A 19,210-nucleotide genomic window follows, 5' to 3' on the forward strand; every position below is an offset into this window, starting at 1 on the left:
CTTGACAAACTGTACTAATCTGAAAATATGATTATTTCATCAAATTCATCGTTCCTCCCAAAACACTTTAACTCTCAAACCGTGAAAATATAAATAAGCTTATTTTAGGGTCGCGCTGTGCTATTATTGGCAAATAGAGTAATTACAATTGAATGAAACTCTAAGAGTAGAATACTTGCAGACACTTAAATTATACCATTAGGCATACAATTAAAAGGAAAACTTTTAAGCAATTAAATGCGTGGCTGCGTAAATGTAAATGTGTCCGAGTATATGCAGAGAATTTTCTAATAAATACCGTGAATTATGCGCGCAATCAACATTTAACACATTCAATTGGCTGGTGTGAAAGCGTCAACATTCCCAGGCATACGACAATCGACACGCAGCATGAAGCAGAACCAATACCAACAACACCAGCAAGCGCCACCGCTACGCAGCCGCGAACTCTTCAAATTGCATTGGCTTTTGTGGCAATGGTTAGGCGTCAATAGCACTGGAATTACAAGGCAACAGCTCTATTACATTTATAGTTCACTACTGAATATCAGCATAACATTTTGGTTCCCCATATCCATTTGGCTTGGTTTACTCGAACAGCCGTCGGTTAATGACTTTATACGCATTATCGCCATCGGTGCAGGCTGTAGCAATTGCGCGTTGAAATTTCTTGTGTATGCCATGAAACAGCAGAAAATTCGTGAAATTCAGAGACTTTTAGAGGAACTCGACGCCAAGGCATTAAAATCTTGCGATCAGCTGTACTTAAGCAAGATTTTTGAGCGCGCCAATACTGTACTAACTGCTTTCAAGTTTATCTGCACTGCACTTTGGGCTTTTTGCGGTCTCTCTATTTTGCTGACAGTTTTCGTGGCGCAGGAACGATTCCTTTTCCAACTCGCGTGGTTTCCCTTTGATTGGCGCCAGTCGGGGTTACTCTACGCGTTGGCGAATTTCTACCAGTTTATGGGCGTATGGATTTTGGTGCTTCAGAATTTCACAGATGACACCTATGCAGCGATGGTGTTGTGCTTGTTGGGCGGCCATGTAAAATTGCTGGGTATGCGCACCGCCCGAATTGGTTTTGATCGAACCGATGCACTCATAAACGACTTGATGCTGAGGCAATGTATTGCCGATCACAATACAATATACAGGTACGCGTGTTTCAATGGATTTATTTATATATTTGTATTTATCTAATTTTTGTTTTCTTCAGCTTGATTGAGAAAATTGAAGATACCATATCACTGCCTGCATTCTTCCAGTTTGCCGTTACACTTTTCAATGTTTGCATGGTTTTGGCTGCGCTGCTCTTCTATGTTGACTCCGCCGTTGGGCGGCTCTTCTATGCTACGTATCTGTTTGCTCAGCAGCTACAGATTTTTCCAGTTTGTTATTACGGCAGCATTGTGGAAGCGTATTTGAGTGAATTGCATTGCGATATTTACTCTTGTAATTGGACAGATCAGAGTCGGGTCTTTAAGCAGCACGTGATTTTGTTTGTGGAGCGTTCTTTGAAGAAGACAACAGTTTTGGCTTTCGGTATGATTCCCATACACTTAGACACGTTCTTTCGCACGCTGAAGGCGACATATTCGCTGTTTGCGGTTATCATAAAAATAAATGAGGCCTGAGCGATTGGTTTTAGACGAGCTCGTTCGCACGACAATCGGTTCTGCGTTACCGGAACGATGCAGCACCATACCACGTACATGTGTGGGAATGTTTATGTTGTAATAACGGGAACTACAACAGCACAGAAGAAATGTTTTCTAATATAATTCTTCTTTCTAAACCTCATACTTCACCAAGTGTTTAAAAATAGCGCACAAAAGGCAAAGTTCTCTACTCGAAACGTTATATTTGAACCAACTCTCTTTATTATATATTAGTAAAAAAAAATAAAAAATAAATAATTGGCGTCTACACTTCTGTTAGGTGTTTGGCCGAGCTCCTCCTCCTATTTGTGTTGTGCGTCTTGATGTTGTTCCACAAATGGAGGGACCCACAGTTTCAAGCCGGCAGATATTTTTATGAGGAGCTTTTTCATGACAGAAATACACTCGGAGGTTTGCCATTGCCTGCCGAGGGGCGACCGCTATTAGAAAAATGTTTTTATTAATTTTGCTTTCACCGAGATTCGAACCAACGACCTCTCTGTGAATTCCGAATGGTAATCACGCACCAACCCATTCGGCTACGGCGGCCGCCACTTTATTATAGTGTTGGCTGTATTATTATTTTTTTAAGCCCTGTTTGTATTTTTATTATTTTTAAATCTATACCAAAATTAAAGTATAGCACCATCGTCATCGTGTCTGTATGCAGCAATTTCATATTAAGTGCAAGAAAAAGTGGTGATTTCCGGCAAAATATTTTTTGTGCAAAAAATTATGAAGATAATCAAACCGAAATACTGTCTGACGTTTCCTTTCAACGATATCCCATTTGTGCTACTCAGATCAGAAAATGTTGACTAGTTAAAGGTACTCAACCAGTCTACAGGGTTGCCCATATTCGACGGACCCATGTGTTTTTTTTTTTTAATCAAAGAATACCACAATTTTTTTAATGTTGACGAAAATAATCATTTTATTTGGTTCAAGAAAATTTGTTGACATCACTTTTTGAATATGAAATCTCTCAAATGACCGCCTTCAGCCTGTACGGCGCATTGTACCCGTTTTGCAGCAGTTTCCATAGTTTTAGCTAACCTTTCGGCTGGAATAGCGGCTATTTCCTCACGGTTGTTGTTCTTGACCTCTTCTATGATCTTTGGCTTATTAATATAAACCTTTGCTTTTAAATATCCCCACAAGAAGAAGTCAGCTGGCGTTAAATCGGGCGAACGCGGTGGCAAGTCAAAATCGCCATTTTTCGACATCAAACGACGAGGAAACAATTTCTTCAAAAAATCGATTGTTGTGCGAGCTGTGTGTGGTGGAGCGCCGTCTTGTTGAAACCAGAACTGCCTCATACGCTTTCGACGAATAATTGGGATCACAAAAGTGGTTATCATATCGCGATAACGCTCCTGATTGATGGTAACAGCTTGACCATCTTCACTTTCGAAGAAAAACGGCCCAATAATCGTTTTCGCCCTAACGCCGCACCAAACAGTGACTTTTTCGTCGTAAAGAGGTACCTCTTGAATTTCGTGAGGATTTTCAGTGGCGTAAATACGGCAATTTTGCTTGTTTACCGTACCATTCAATAAGAAATGAACCTCATCGGACATGATGATTTTGTTCCAAAATTTCTCGTCATTTCGATGACTCTTTGGGCCCATTCCAATCGACGAGGCTTGTCCGCAGGCAACAATCTTTGCGTCAATTGAATCTTGTACGTGAATAAATGCAAATCAATGCGGATAATTCGTTGTAAAGTGGTACGAGCAATGCCCATGTGCTGAGAACGACGATTTTGGGATGTCCTTGGCCACGTCTCAACACTGCCCCGTACAAGAGCAATATTCTCATCCGATCACCTTGGTCGCATCACCAGTCGAAAACCTTTCATTCAAACGTTTAATGGTGTTCCTAGAATATTGATGTAGTGAGGAAATTGCTACTAGACGGGCCCTGCGTTGTAACCCCTTCCAAGAAACTGGCCGAGGAAAAGGTATGTCACGTACCACCTGGAGATCCTCAATGGAACCTGAAATATACTGTATTGGTCTTGAGTGGAACCAACTGGACGTTGACGCCCTATGCTCTAATAGAGGTTAATATTTTGAGGAAACTCTTACAACATGAATAATACATAAATTGTCTAGTTCAGGAGGAAAAGTCGCAACGTTTTTTTTGTTAAAGCACCCTAATGCACGAGAATGTATTGTACGTGAATACAAAATATCGCTGAAATAGTGAGTAGAAATGCGCATAGAAATTCTTCTACTGCAGTTATTGCCAGCAAAAGGCGTAGCAATTTCACTCGTTAACAGCTTCTTTCATCGTCCTAATAAAACCAATAAGAGCCTTAGAGCAGCGGAAATCAAAATCGAATGGCTTCTCATAGAAATAAGATTTGTTAGCGAAGCAGCAGCAGCAACAGAGCAAAGTAAGCAAATATATGAATGTACACAAAGTGCGCATAAGAGCACTTAGAAAATGGAAAACCCGCGTGAAATGGAAACTTGAGGATTACCCTTTCAAGCTAAAGCTTTCATCATTTCATTCTTGTGTATTCCTCAATTCACCTTACTTGATAGCGCTTTATAGTATTTATATCTTCATTCAAAGTCATCATTGCCCTGACTGGCATCGCCATAATCGTTCGGCATTATTGCGTGGGTTTTGTTTTCACGATTGTTTGTGTTGCCTTCTCAATAGACGTAAATACGTTGATTGCGTACTTTAAAGCTGTTATAAGCGTTGAAGTGGCAATGTGGGTTAGTGCAAGTATTGTTTGTTTTTGCCATCAATGCCACCAGGATGCCACCAGTTAGGTTAGTTTTTCTATCTCTTGATGTTCCCTTTATTGTTGAGCTATACAGTTGAGATGCGTTGGGATGCGTCGAGAATAAAAGTGATGAGCAGAATGAAAGCGAAAGTGATCTCTTTTGGGAATAATGAAGTTTAAATATCATTCGTTAATCGAACGAATAGAGCCGGAAATAGTCTTCTACAAATGGTTTAAAATTTATAAAAAAAAAACTTACAGAGCTTAAGAAAACTGTTGAGTTAGAGACACCAATTTTATTCTGAAAATGTTGATCAAAAAGTTCATTAAATAACTCTCAACATCTCACTCTTTAGATATATCAAAGGTTCTACATGTTTCTTCATCCAATAATTGTTGTACAGGGTTTGATTGAAAAGTAATGAGCCTTATTTTTTTAAGCAGTTTTATTAAACCTTTTGGCTTATACAACTAATATTCTTCAAAATAGGACCCTTGAGCGTCAATGCACCGGTAGTAGCGGTCCTTCCACTGCAGGAAACATTTCTTAAACTCATCCGCCGGAATCGCGTTCAATTCGGCTGTCACAGTTTTTTGGATCGCCTCGATGGAGTCGAAACGCCTCCCCTTCAACTTTCTTTTCAGGCGCGGGAACAACAAGAAGTCCGGAGAGGACAGGTCTGAGCTGTAGGGAGGGTGGGGAAGCACCGGAACCCCCATCTTGGCCAATGCAGAGGTGCAGAGGAAGGTGGTGTGCGCCGGCGCATTGTCGTGCTGAAGGGTCCAATTGTTGACGAGGTCGGGCCGAACCCGGGCGACGCGGTTTTTCACCCGAAGGAGCACTTCTTTGAAAAATGCCGCATTTACAGTGCTTCCTGCAGATACAAACTCCTTGTCGACGATGCCTCGATGGTCGAAAAAGATGATCAGCATGGGCTTGACCTTGGATTTCGACATGCGCCTCCCGGCCTTCCTTGAACGACTTGTGCCACCGTTTCACCTTTGCACTGGACAGAGATTGGTCCCCGTAAGCCTCCTTGAGTAGCCCAATGGTTTCGGTACTTGTTTTATTTAGCTTTACGCAAAATTTCATAAGTTGTATTTGATGGTGCGTGATTACCATAAATATTGATCCATATGCGACACATTTCAGCTGCATTTTTCTTTAAAAGGTAATAATGAAACATGACTTCCCGCAAATGCTGTTTTTCGCGACGAACGTAGACATTTTTGACGTCAGATAAAAATGATCTTTACGCTTCAAACGAATGTCAACTACTGCGATCGAGACCTCACATAGATACCTTCAAATCACCAGTATATTACTAGAGCGAACACAAAAATAGTATCAGGAGCGACACCTCTTTTACGAGGGCTCAAACTTATTCCCATACAATTCGTAATAAATATGCCACTTTCCCCTAGCACAACACAGACCACACACTTCTCTTCAGAGCAAAATCTTGAAGACAAGAGTATCAAGCAAGCAAATATTTATTAATCTCTATTTAACATCTCCATATTATTTGTGTAACAGGAAACCCGCCAAATCCCAAAAGTATTTTCCCAAGAAAATCTTCGAACACAAAAACAAGCACACACACAGAAAATTGAAGAATATTAGAGGACGAAGTTATGCGTGGAAATCCAGCTAAATAGAAAGCCTCAAAGCATTGTTGTTGTTGCAGCTATTATTGCCTTTATATTTACGAATATATATTTCTTTACCTATTAACCCTTATTCTGATAAATATTTATGCATAAAATATGATTGAATCAGGATACCTAAACACATTTAAGCTTTCGAATGAAAGAATCCATAGACAAGTTTTGTTGAGCAAAAACACATTGGTGTTATTTTTCAACCTTTTTATTGATGCTTCTGTGTTTTTGCTTGCTTTGTTTTGCTAGGATTATTTTCCATAACTACGATCAATGTCGTAGACAATTTTTTCGCGCAATTTTTTAATATTTTCACTTGTTGAGAAATGCTTACATTTTGTTTTGCACCCCATTGATGTTTACTTGTGGCTGCCTTCGGTTGTTTTTATTTTTTCTGTTTGTATTTCTATTGTTATTATTATTGTTGCTGCTGTTGTTGCTGCTGTTGTTGCTGCTGCTGTTATATAGCAATTGTTCTACCATTTACCGATTGTCGATTGAGCATTGAATCCCACAAGGGATTTCATTTCATGCTGTTGGCCTATTTACTTGTAATGGTGCAGCGTGGAGTAAGCTGGCAGCTGATAGGAGGGCAAAATCGAATGTGAGATTGCATGCGAAGTTATAATTGGAGCGTGTTGAGTGATGATTGGAGCATGAACGATGGGAGCATGCAATACGGGTGCTGGGTGAATCAGAGTTGGTGCCACTAGGTGGGTGGTGGAGTGCGTGAGCAATGGTGCATGATAGCCTAGACCCAGTGCGAGACCGCGCTTCTCCTTCACCGAAGACTCTTCAACGGGTGCGGCCATGGCAAAGCTGACGCCAATGAGTACGATGAGCTGCGGATAGAAGAAAGGTTTCGTTTATTAATTTTTATAAGCAAAATAGAGATATAAATAATGCGAATAAAGATATAAATAATGTTTTTTTTTTTGAAGCAAAACAAAAAAGGTGATTAAATCTGGAAAGCAGAGACTGTTGTGTTTCTGCTAATCACTAACATTACAGCGCACTTTATCTTGCCGATAAACACAAAAACGGTTGTTAAACTCTCGTAATGATATTTTTGAAGAACTAACTAACCTTGTCCTTTAAAAGTTGTAACCGAGTTTAAAAGGCGTTACAGAGAAGTGAAATTTTACAGAGCGTGTAAATAAAAACATATGGTTTTGGTCACCACCATTTACGGACATATACCTATGAAACGAGACTTTCGGCTATTAGTCCATAGATGTCGCTAGGAGTAATTTTAAACCTTCCCAAATGTCTTGTTTTTTTCGTCTGTCATCTGTGAACAATATTCAGTCCATTGTTTGTTACGTTTCATACAACAATGCATTTCTGTCGCTCTTAAAAATGTCGAATTTCATGCCTTCAAACTACGATTTGCGGACATCGCTGATTTTCTGTTATCAATTGAAGAAAAACGCTTCTCAAGCTCATCAAATGCTTATAGAAGCTTATGGTGGACAGGCTCTAAGTAGAGCACAGTGCTTCAGGTGAACGAGGACCGTGGCCGGCCACCGAAAAATTTTGAGGACGCCGAATTGCAAGCGTTGTTTAATGAAGATGATGGTCAAACGCAAGAAATGATGGCAGAGCAGTTGAGAGTGACCCAAAAAACAATTTGCAAACGTTTGAAAGACATAGCCATGATTTTAAAGGTCGGAAGATGGGTGCCGCACGAACTGACTTGATGAATGCACCGCCACATCGAACAAGAGCGACCCGGGAATTGCTGGAGACGTACGATTGGGAACCGCTGGTGCATGCGGCTTACTCACCAGACTTGGCGCCTTCCGATTATCATTTGTTTGCATCGATGGGCCACGCACTTTCCGAGCAGCGCTTCAATTCTCACGAAGAAGCCAAAAAATGGCTCGTTGATTGGTTTGCGGCCAAAGACGGCCATCCACAAATTGCCTGAGAGATGAGATGAATGTTTCGCTAGCGATAGCTATTATTTTGAAGATTAAATTTGTAACCATTTTTTGTCAAAAAATAATTAAGGGCACACTTTGTTGCATGTTTGGCAGCGTTTATCCGACTACCCCCCAGGGTCGTTGGGTCATGTCGTTCATATGGAGGGAACTACAGAAGAAACTCAAGTAGGTGTTTGAGACGGTAATTGACGGTCGACGACGAAGAAGACGTCCTCGTGTCCAGTGGGAGGACCAAATTCAAGATTACCTGGCTTCTCTTGGCTTAAGAAACTTTAGAAATATATTCGGAAAACAGAGACTCTTCGCGCGACGTTATTGGGCAGTCTGTTGTTGGGTTGTTACGGCCAATTGAGTTAGTAAGTCACGTGTGGAGAGGCCTACAGTTTTATACCAACTCCGAACGGCAAATGGTTTTGTATGAGCAGTTTTTTCAGGGCAGAAATACACTCAGAAGTTTGCCAATGTCTGCCGAGGGGCGAGCGCTATTAGAAAAATGTGTTCTGTCATTTGGTGGTTTGTGCCCGGGCAGTACCGCATGGTAGTCTCGCACTGACCGATTCGGCTATAGCTCTTATTTGCAGCAATGGTAGAGAAGCTAAATTCCCTAAGAGTTTACAAGCAACTTACGGCTTTCCAATATATTTTTTTTCGAGGAAGTATCTGCTTGGTCGCAAGTTGTGATACAAATAACTGGCACACAAATAAGGTAGAGAGTATTCTGCTTAGCTAGGGTTACCGGGATAATCATCCTGGGCACTTAGGGACACTATCATTTAGGTTATTTCTTATTAACGCTAGATTTACGGTCTGAGCCAACTTGACCCATAAAATGAATTAACAGTTAATTGCTTTAAGTAAATGAAACTTGTGGATACAAAGAAAAAATTCTTATCAGAATTGATGATTTATGATCAATCTTGTCAATTTATTAGTTACCTGGCTAGAGTGTCTTATTTACTCAACACTTCCATCATTCCGTTTTATACATCGTGTCAATAGAACTTTGGTGATGAAATAATATAATTTTATAAAAACAAACTTTTCCAACAATAATTTAGTCCCTAAGGCTGTTGTTTTTGAAGTGTTTGAATATTTCTACTGAAATAATCCTAATCCTAATAATCCGGCCGCCGTAGCCGAATGGGTTGGTGCGTGATTACCATTCGGAATTCACAGAGAGGTCGTTGGTTCGAATCTCGGTGAAAGCAAAATTTATAAAAACATTTTTCTAATAGCGGTCGCCCCTCGGCAGGCAATGGCAAACCTCCGAGTGTATTCCTGCCATGAAAAAGCTCCTCATAAAAATATCTGCCGTTCGGAGTCGGCTTGAAACTGTAGGTCCCTCCATTTGTGGAACAACATCAAAACGCACACCACAAATAGGAGGAGGAGCTCGGCCAAACACCTAACAGAAGTGTACGCGCCAATTATTTTTTTTTTTTTTTAATCCTAATTAGCGACAAGCAACGTTTTACTACTACTGCTCTCTGCTCCTGCAGAAGGGATTGAAAGGAAAGTTGAGTCTGACTGCATGATCCTCTACCTTCCAAAGACCTGTAAGGGTTGCAGTGATGCGTGAGATGTTTGGTCGAAAACATCCTAACAGGTGATTCGTCCTCTGGATGTTGTACGACGGCCATGTTTTTCTTGTTGTGGTGTATGTAGTTCATTGCTTACTCCTTCTTTCGACTAAAGCATGATGCATCAATTGTATGCTTTTATTGTATTGAGTGGGGTAGCAACTGCCACCGCCTCAACTGCAATGTCTAGTGCTGAACCTTTCCTTGCTAGCTTGTCTGCTTTCTCATTACCCTCTATATTCCTGTGTCAGGGAACCCATATCAGAGTGATTTTAAGCCAATGACCAAGCAATTCTACTTCCTCTCTACACTGTGAAACTAGTTTAGATGAAATGGAATTGGGATCTAAGGCCTTGATAGCTGCTTTACTGTCTAAAAACATAGCCATTCTTACTCCAACGTCCTTGTAGAGTGTTATTGATTTACATGCTTCTCTGATCGCTAATAGTTCTGCCTGGAACACGCTGGCATAGTCAGGAAGTCGAATTGACTGAGATAGGTTGAGCAGCTCCGAATGGAAGCCAGCTCCCACACCACAGTTCATCTTAGAACCGTCAGTGTAGATTTCAATATAGTATCTTCCAATCACCTTCCCTTTGCCCCATTCTGCTATCGGTGGAAAACGTACCGTAAAATCTTTCTTGAAATTAAGGTGGGGGACTGTGTAGTCTGATATGTTTTTGAGCAGCTTAAGTTCCTGTAGGAGGGTCTTGCTGTGATCGTACGATCTTGTTGTACAACATACCATGTCTCTGAGTCTCACCGCGCTGCAAGTATCGATTATTTGTATACGTAAGTCTCATAGTAATAGATGAGTTAATACATTGAGCGCTTCGGTAGGACTGGTGCTAAGCGCTAAGCCCATTTTTTACCCAACTATATTCGCTTTCTTTACCATGTACTCTACGTTGCACCTCCAGCTGTGTTTGAGATCTAAGATGACACCTAAGTATTTTGCCTGTGGGGTTAGCATAAGACTAACACCGTTTAATTTTGGGAAATTAAAGTTTGGTATCTTGGTTCTCCTAGTGAATAGCATCAGTTTAGTTTCGCTCGGGTTTACACTTAAACCACAATCTGTGGCCCAATTGTTGAGTAATCCCAGAGCTCCTTCCATAATCTCCCTGATTATGGATGGAAACATTCCTGAAACCATAAGCACTAAGACATCCGCGTACGCCACTACTTTAATTCCTTTTTTGGTGAATTTAGTAAAGATACTGTTGACAGCTAATAACCACAGCAAAGGGGATAATACAAAAAAAAATTCATGCGTGGAAAGCCTTTTTCATCAAATGATGAGGTCATAACAGTTGTGGAAGCGTATTTTGCATTTTTTATCGAACCGCAAAACGTATTGAACAGCCTAGTATTTGGATTTAACCCACACTTCATACTTATCGCTATTTTACAAGTATTAAGGGATAAGCAGGTTTCTTGTATAGCTGAGTTAACAGTTTTTTAACAACTTACGCAGAATGAGGCCTAGAAATTTAGCCCTATTATATGAAGTATGAAAAGAAAACAAACTGCTCTTTATAAAGGGTGGTTAAATTTCAAGGGCTGATGTTGAATGTGTACCACACCTGAACGTAAAACTTTTTCTGCATTTCATTTGACATTTTTCAATTTCAGACTAACTCAATTTGATCTATTGAAAGAGACAAAATCCAGCAACGCGTCAAAGTTATTCAGGCTTATTATGAAAACAGGCATTCAAATCAAAATGCATATCGCGCACTTTATGATTTTTTCGGTCAATTAAATCATCCAAATGTGCGTACAATCGGAAAAATTGTGCAAAAGTTTGAGCAAACCGGGTCTGTGGGAGACGTGAAAACACCAGTGCATGCTCGTACAGTTCGTACTGCAGAAAATATTGCTGCTGTTCGCGATAGTGGAGTTGCAGAGCGGTCCACCTAAACTCGTCGTCGTGCCCTACAATTGCCCCTCTCACGCTCGTCGTTGATGAACATTACCTGAATGCATAAAGACTTGCATTTACATGCTTACAAGGTGCAATTGACTCAACACCTAAAGCCTCTTGACCATTTCAAGCGTCGTCAATGGTCAGAATGGTGGCAGGAAATGGCAACAGAAGAAAATCAACTTGAGTGATGAGGCACATTTTCATCTCAGTGGATTCGTCAATGAGCAGAATTGCCGCATTTGCGTGAATGATAATCCAAGAGTGATTGCCGAAAAACCAATGCACCCACAAAGAGTCACTGTTTGGTGCGGTTTATGGGCCGGCGGCATCATTGGACCGTATTTTTTCCAAAATGAGGCCGGTCAGGCAGTTACTGTGTGTTAGTGTTCGCTATCGTGAGATGATAACGAACTTTTTATGGCCCGAATCGGAAGATATGCATGTGGACGATATGTGGTTTCAATAGGACGGTGCCACTTGTCACACAGCTAACGAAACAATGGCTCTTTTGCGCGAAAAATTTGATGGCCGAATAATCTCACGTCGCGGCGATGTCAATTGGCCGCCAAAACCATGTCATTTGACACCGTTGGACTTCTTTCTTTGGGGTTATTTGAAATAAAAGGTGTACGTCGTTAAGCCAGCAACAATTCAAGAGCTAAAGGATGATATAAATCAGCCCATTAACGGCATAGAATCTCAAATATGCCTCAGCGTCATCGAAAATTTGGAACATCGGATGGATGTGTGCCATTTGGCGGCGGCCTTTTTGCCGATATTTTGTTCCATACGTAATTGAACTATACCAATATTATCATAATAAAGAGAAATGACAATAATTTCCTAAAAAAGTTGTATTTTATTCAAAATCAACACCGGCCCTGAAACTTAACTACCCTTTACATGCAAATAATACAAATAATTTAGTAATTCACAACATTTTCAAACTTCTATCTAAAATTGTGCATATTTTACTCAAATAGAAAAAAAATGTATTCGAGCTTATTGTGAAAACAAAAGTCCTACACAGCCCTTTGTGACTCTGTGAATCATGATTTATTAAGCATGTTTTGTGTTGCTTGCTTACACATCACTGAACGACATCGACAGCAACATCGACAGCAACATTTATTCACACATCACTAAACCCAACATCAATTTGCATGTAGGTTTTTTCATAAATAAAAATTCCAATCAGTTTTAGCTTCGTCCCAATTTTTATTTATTTTTTATTTGTTGCGCTCTCTCTTTTTAATTGTTCGAATAATGTACGTATAAGTGCAAGTGTATGAGTAATGGTATTGTGAAAGACTTCCTGATCAATAAATCTAAAAATAGTATGCAAATAGGCGCTGATAATTTATTTGTGCTACCACTCCTTTTGCGGAATAACTTAAGTCGAATAGATGGCTAGAAAATATTGACTGATTGGGTTGGGATGTGCGCTCAAAGAGAAAAATTAGATAGAAATAGCACAAATTATTTAGGTCATGCGATTATTTAAATCGTTCCTTTAAAGTGCTAGTAGATGTGTAAACACAGCAGATGCATTGAAACCCTAACTATAAACTTTTGAAATTGAAATAATTACGTATACGCCCAGGGCCTCAATGATGACATGCTTTCGGATAACACAGAATCATATGCCTAACAGCGTATCCAGTAGGTCAATTTTGGCAAAAAAAAAATATAAAACAGCACGTCACGCTTTTTTTTACAAAGGGTCAAGGTTTCCACATTTTGCGAATAGCAATATTTTCAATTGCGATAATGAAGTTGCCTTCTAAATGGCAACAAGTTTGCGAACAAAACGGGGCATATTTGACTTGAATCGGATAATTCTAAGTACGTTAAATAAAGCGTCAAATTTCGATCACAAATACGACATTTCTTTTTCCCCAACCCAATATATAATATAATAAATTCCAAAAAATTGCACGAATTTGAAAACGTTGTCATAGAAATGTTCAACTTTTCTTTAGAATTTTTTGAAAATTTCTGGTTATGCAGTTTTACAATCCATTCAATTCCAATATAAAGAAATTTAAGCTTCAAATCGCTCAATATTGCATTGAATTTTTTTTGTTTGTTTTTTTTCACATATTTTTTGCAAACGATATTGAGCATTTCCTTGCATAAACGAATTAAAGACGTCCAATTCAAAATCAGTTTCTGGTCTATCGAATCTTATTCAAGTGTCGAGCTGACTAATATTCTATTAAGCGCTTTAGTAACATATTTAAATTTATTAAATTATTTTACCACAGGTTTGCAAACATAACAGTAAAACTATTGGTTATAAGTTTTCACAAAAAAGATAGATCAAATACAACAAAATGAATTCTTTAGTTGCACTGCGTATTAGTAATTTTTCTCTGAGTTGCTGCTGTCAAACCTTTCAAGGTTTGAACCTTATAAATATATCAAAATGATTGAATAAATCATAAAAACAAACTATTTATTACATATAAAAAAATTTTAAGAAATCATAAAAAAATTAAAAAAAAAATTATATAAAAATTTTTAAAAAAATTTATAAAAAATTTTCAAAAAATTTAAAAAAACTATAAAAAAATTAAAAAAAATTGTATTATTTTTATTAAAATTATTTTATTCAACATATGAAATATTGAAAACTGTAGTTATCAGCAATTCTGTTGCTCGTACACCCGAAATGTGCATTAACCTGGACATTTTACAGTTTTTAAATATATCAAAATGATTGAATGAATCATAAAAACAAACTATTTATTGTATATAAAAAAATTTAAAAAAATTATAAAAAAATTTTAAAAAATTATAAAAAAATTAAAAAAATTAAAAAAAAATTATAAAAAAATTGTTTTAGTTTTATTAAAATTATTTAATTCAACATATGAAATATCGAAATTGAAGATATCAGCGGTATAAAAGCAATTCTGTTGCTCGCACAGTCGAAATGTACACTAACCTGAACATTTTACAGTTTCATGTTGTTAAGCGCTGTTAAATAGAGGCATGCAATAGTACAGAATATTTTACTTCTGCATTGGACTTGTAAACAAATTTTCACTAACAAATTTTAATGAAATTTTTAAATGAAAAAATGTTGGCCGACAATTATATCTCTACGGAACTGCTCACTCTAAATATATTAATTAAAATAATGGCTAGAAATTTAAATTTGTTGTCTTAAATACTTAGAATTAAGGCTTTTGAGTAATTAATTTTTTAAATTAAAAGCCAATGATTATTCTTTTTTTTTGTATAATAATTAAAGTTTTTTTAAACATTCACGTTGTGTCATCTGCTGTTCTTTGTTAGTAACAGCTTTTGTCAAATTTTGCAGTACTGAACCTCACATGAACTCTAACATGGTAACATAATCAGTTCACTACCTAAAAACTGTGCTGTGTCTGAAAAAATATGTTGGGAATAGACTAAGTGGTCTGCTATGATAATTATTTTTATAATTAAATTTTTATTAATGCAGTTGAAAATTGCGCCAAATGAGTTTTTTGAGTTCTGAGTTTCTGTTTTATTTACCTTCGAGCAACCATTGACTCAAATATGCCACTTACGATGTACCCTTTTAAATAAAAGTATTAAAAAAAAAGTGAACCATAAATCAAAACTTTCAACGTTTATTTTTAACACTATTCAATTTAAGATTCTTCCTCGCAAAAGAGCTTTACTCTGGCACTAGCTAATCCAAGTAAAACTGGAAATTTATGAGCACTTAAAAATTTCACACCACTGGCCGCTTTCACATACATTTAATTTACCCACACATTTTCCGCTCTACACTTCCCTCTCTACAACTGAAAAATGATAAAATGTATTTGACTGGAAAATTTTTTTGCGCCCAACCACTGAGCAGTAGGATAACGCACAAAGGATAACACCCAAGCACTTGAAAAAAAAATGATTCGAAAAAAAACAACAACACTTACTGCAATTTTCATGTTGCCAGTATTTGCTGTACAAGACTGAGCAAAATGCGAGATGAATGGAGATTGAAACTTCTGAAGCGTTTACTGACAAATTTAATACTATAAACCACTCGCCGCAGAACAACAATATTTATAGCGAACGGCGTTGCTTACTGAGGCTATCAAAATTGTCAGCAAAGCACATGTCCCAATGTGAATGCTGATTGCGGCATAGTAAATAGTGTAACTAAAAAAAAGTAGAATAAAAAATGAAATGAAAATCGCTGAAAAACATAAAAAATTGAAATAAAAATAAAACCAAAGAAAAATGTTGCGAAAAAAAATCAGAAAAAATACATTTACAGTCATTCAGATGACGTTAAAAATCAGTTGGTAGTCACACGAATCACGAGATCTGCACTCGTGGGCAGGCATGCACCTATATAGGTATTGTATGTGCGTACTAGGGTGAGCGAAAAATTTGTATTTGAGCGAAATACAATTTCTTTTTTCCAAATGGTCGTTGGTAACACAATAGCGCCATCAGTTCTACGTCATTCAAATTTTATTTCATCAAAATCGGTTTAGTAGAACCGGCTACATCTGTCCATGCGAAGTCCATTGTCCACGCGAATACCATTTTTTGAAGGCTGACAACTTTTTTAATGAGCCTCTATGGCCAAACGAAAATTTTTATTTTTTTAGCAATAGCTGAGAAAATAAATACCTGAAAACAGAAATAAAAAATTACACGGTTTTAAAGAAACACCCAAAAAACTCTATATCAAATGAAGCGAGAGCCTTAAGGGGCGAAACCAGTTTAGACTGATAAAAAAAATCTACTTTTTTTATTATACAAATTGTCAGTATAACTACTCAATAATATGTGGCAAAAATATTAAAGCAAAATTCGCATTATTCCCGATTCTATAAGCGCTTAAGAGAACGCGAGTCGGTTCTGCCCTGTAGCGCTTACGATACGATTCTCAAACGCATTTTTCTCGAAACGACTTTTTATCAACTCGTGGGCACTTTAGCTCAAAAAGTTATCGACCAATCGTTATGAAATTTCGGAGTATTCTTTATTCACTTTTAATTCATATGAACCTAATTCTGGAATTATATTATCATTGAAAATATTTTTTTGTAAGCAAAATAAATGAAAAAATATAATATGAAAACATGGCATTGTGTTCAAGCGCCTCAAAAACGTGCAATTTTCAATATTATTTTATTAGGTTCATATTCTTTAGAAAAATGTTGCTAAAAAAACAATTGTTGTTGATTACAGAGAAAAATTGCAACTTCAGGAATGCCCACCAGCAAGATACTCGAATGGCGATCGTCCATGGACAGCACTCTCTAACGCCACTTACTCAGACGGAAATGGGGTGAAAAAATTTAAAAGTGTACTTCAAAATATGAATAAAATGCCCTCCAAGTTTCAACAATTTCTGATTACTCCTTCCTTGTTCAAAAAATTCACCGAAAAACACCAAAATTTTGGCTTCCTTAACCGGTTTCCCCCTTAAGGCTTCAAAGGATATGCTAAGAAGAGTAAAGCTCGTAAAACTGAATACAAAGTAGTGAAAAACAGATCGAGAAAGCAAGATAGTTGAATCACAATTACATTCAATTTAGAGAATTAAAATAATTGTCTATAAGTTTTCTGTAGTTACTCGTACGTGACATAGTCGCTTTGACAGATTCTGGAATGCAATTTCACAGCCTCACCGCAGCATTAACGAAGAACAGCCTTGATGTGGATAAAGAGGAACATTTAAGAATAATCCAGCTGTGATGAATTCTAGATGTTGTCACGTAGATATTTTTGAGATTTATATTCTATAAGTTTGTACCCTAAGCATACAATTTCTTGCCGCACGATAATCAGTAATGCTGCATCCAAAGTTTCAGTTTTCTTTAAAGAGATGGTCATGTCTGTTAAAGCCATGAGACGAAACAGAATCAAGTTTGCTATAGTGTACGTGCTCAGCATGCCTAAAGTGAAGTGAAATTATATATTATGAACATCTAAATTTATTTTTAACTCCAAAGGTGTAGTCGAGGCTGACGTTCTTAATCTACGTAAAGCAGCATAAACTTTTTTAACAACTTTATTAATGTTTTCGGAGGAGCTCAACAAAAAATTCAGAAGAAAGCCTATATTTCTTCCCTGGTCTGTAAAGGTTAGAACACGACTACCAATAGACAGTTTGGAATGCCTTCCACATTTACTACCCTGTTACTGTCACAATCTCTTTTACCACAATTATTCTGTGCTATTGTGAAATTGCAGACAGCCCAGTTTTAATTTTAAAACATAGCATAAATCTTCAGAAAGACCCACATGACTGGACAAGTACAACTAGATGTCATCAGCATAAATGTGGACATAAAAATACTTTTTGTTTTCTTCCTCAGAGGAGGTTGAAATCGAAAATGTCAGAAATATCATCAAAGGTGCCGTCACACCAGTGGTATGTGGGGCATGCTCCCACTTACCCTATAACATTCCTCCCTCTCGGCTGATTCCACCGTGGGATTGCTAAAAGCATTTTATCCAGGTGGAGCCGTGTTTATGCCCTTTAGACATACCAGGATGCGGGTACTCCAGGTTCATCTCCTAATTGCGTATTGGTGTTATATGGCTATCTAACGCAGGGTCCATTGGTTTGTAAATAATGGGGCATCGGAAAGTTGCAATGTCGTAACTCGATATGGACTTCTCGTCTGTTTGGGTTTATCTTAAGGCTTTAGCTCACGCGTTCGTGCTTGTCGTCTGTTCGTGAATACAGTCACCCCCACAGAAGATCTGTTTCAAAATGGTTTCTTTGAATGACGCTTCTTGGGTGTTCTAGATCGGTCGCATTCGATTTGCGCTCCCATTCTAAGTTTCGGAGTTTTATTACTATCTTTGTTGCAAACGTTTTTACTGCTTCACATTTCTCTTTCGAGTTCAACATTAGCGTTACTAAGTTATCTGGTGTGGGAACGACGCCGAGGACATTTGCGAGCTCGAAGCGCTCTTCATAAAATCTGGCCCACTCTCATCTTCGCTGTGGCACTCAGGGCAGGTAGGAATATCTGCTGGGTTAAAACGCTGGCGGTACGCAAGGAAGCCACCATCTGCGCTGAGAAATTTGGGTTAGATAGTAATGGTCGCCGTGCTTTCTAACATTGACCTATCGATACACAGAATACATATACATCATTGACAAAACGTCTAGACAAAAGCGGTCTCAAAGACAGATCTTTGCCAAATATCTAAACTTTTTGCAAAGGCGATGATTTTCCATACCAAACGCCTTAGAAAAATCTATATAAATCTATCTATTATAAATCGTATCCTAATGCCGTCAATTATTTTCTGCATGGCTGTATCTTATCGAAATGATGATAGCAGATTATTTCGCTTACAAAACATGAAATCTGAGATGCCATTAGGAACTTTAGAAAAGGCTGAAAGAATGGTCATTGGTCTGTTATCACTGCGAGTTCAACGTACTTTTGAAAGTGGAGTAATTTTTTTTACGTTTTACTGCTTTTATACTTATTGGCAATGGACTTATATGATAAGTAACTAACATAGCTGCCAAGCTAGCATTTAGGCTCAGGGAACTTGTCCTCCTAAAAACGCTCAATAAAGCTCATTCGATTATATTAGACAAATTTTCTACTATTCGCGCTACTACAGACTTTTATAGCAGTGTAGAGCTTCATTTTAAAAGACTCTTTACCACAATATTCCCTTCAAAAGAGGACTGGAACACTAGA

The 19,210-nt window shown here is 37.9% G+C and overlaps 2 protein-coding genes across 2 annotated transcripts; one reads left to right on the forward strand and one right to left on the reverse strand.

The window, feature by feature from the left end:
* The first annotated feature begins 390 nt into the window (after nucleotides 1-390).
* Nucleotides 391-1,637, forward strand: LOC128868926 (odorant receptor 59a-like). The gene is made up of 2 exons (XM_054111544.1): nucleotides 391-1,157; nucleotides 1,220-1,637. Exons 1-2 carry the CDS (start codon nucleotides 391-393, stop codon nucleotides 1,635-1,637), a joined length of 1,185 nt encoding a protein of 394 aa, XP_053967519.1.
* A 4,621-nt stretch (nucleotides 1,638-6,258) lies between these two features.
* LOC128867316 (uncharacterized) lies at nucleotides 6,259-15,564 on the reverse strand. The gene is made up of 2 exons (XM_054108433.1): nucleotides 15,455-15,564; nucleotides 6,259-6,908 (listed from the first exon to the last, which is right to left on the reverse strand). The coding sequence occupies exons 1-2, from the start codon at nucleotides 15,464-15,466 to the stop codon at nucleotides 6,612-6,614; spliced, it is 309 nt and encodes a 102-aa protein (XP_053964408.1). The 5' UTR covers nucleotides 15,467-15,564; the 3' UTR covers nucleotides 6,259-6,611.
* Between the last annotated feature and the right edge of the window lie 3,646 nt (nucleotides 15,565-19,210).

The sequence above is a fragment of the Anastrepha ludens genome, chromosome 6 (genome assembly GCF_028408465.1).
Source record: "Anastrepha ludens isolate Willacy chromosome 6, idAnaLude1.1, whole genome shotgun sequence".
NCBI lineage: Eukaryota > Metazoa > Arthropoda > Insecta > Diptera > Tephritidae > Anastrepha > Anastrepha ludens.

Bases quoted from the DNA above. Each gene is read 5' to 3' on its own strand.
- LOC128868926 (XM_054111544.1), top strand. From the start codon at position 391: ATGAAGCAGAACCAATACCAACAACACCAGCAAGCGCCACCGCTACGC. The intron at 1,158-1,219 runs GTACGCGTGTTT...TGTTTTCTTCAG, and splicing joins GATCACAATACAATATACAG to CTTGATTGAGAAAATTGAAG.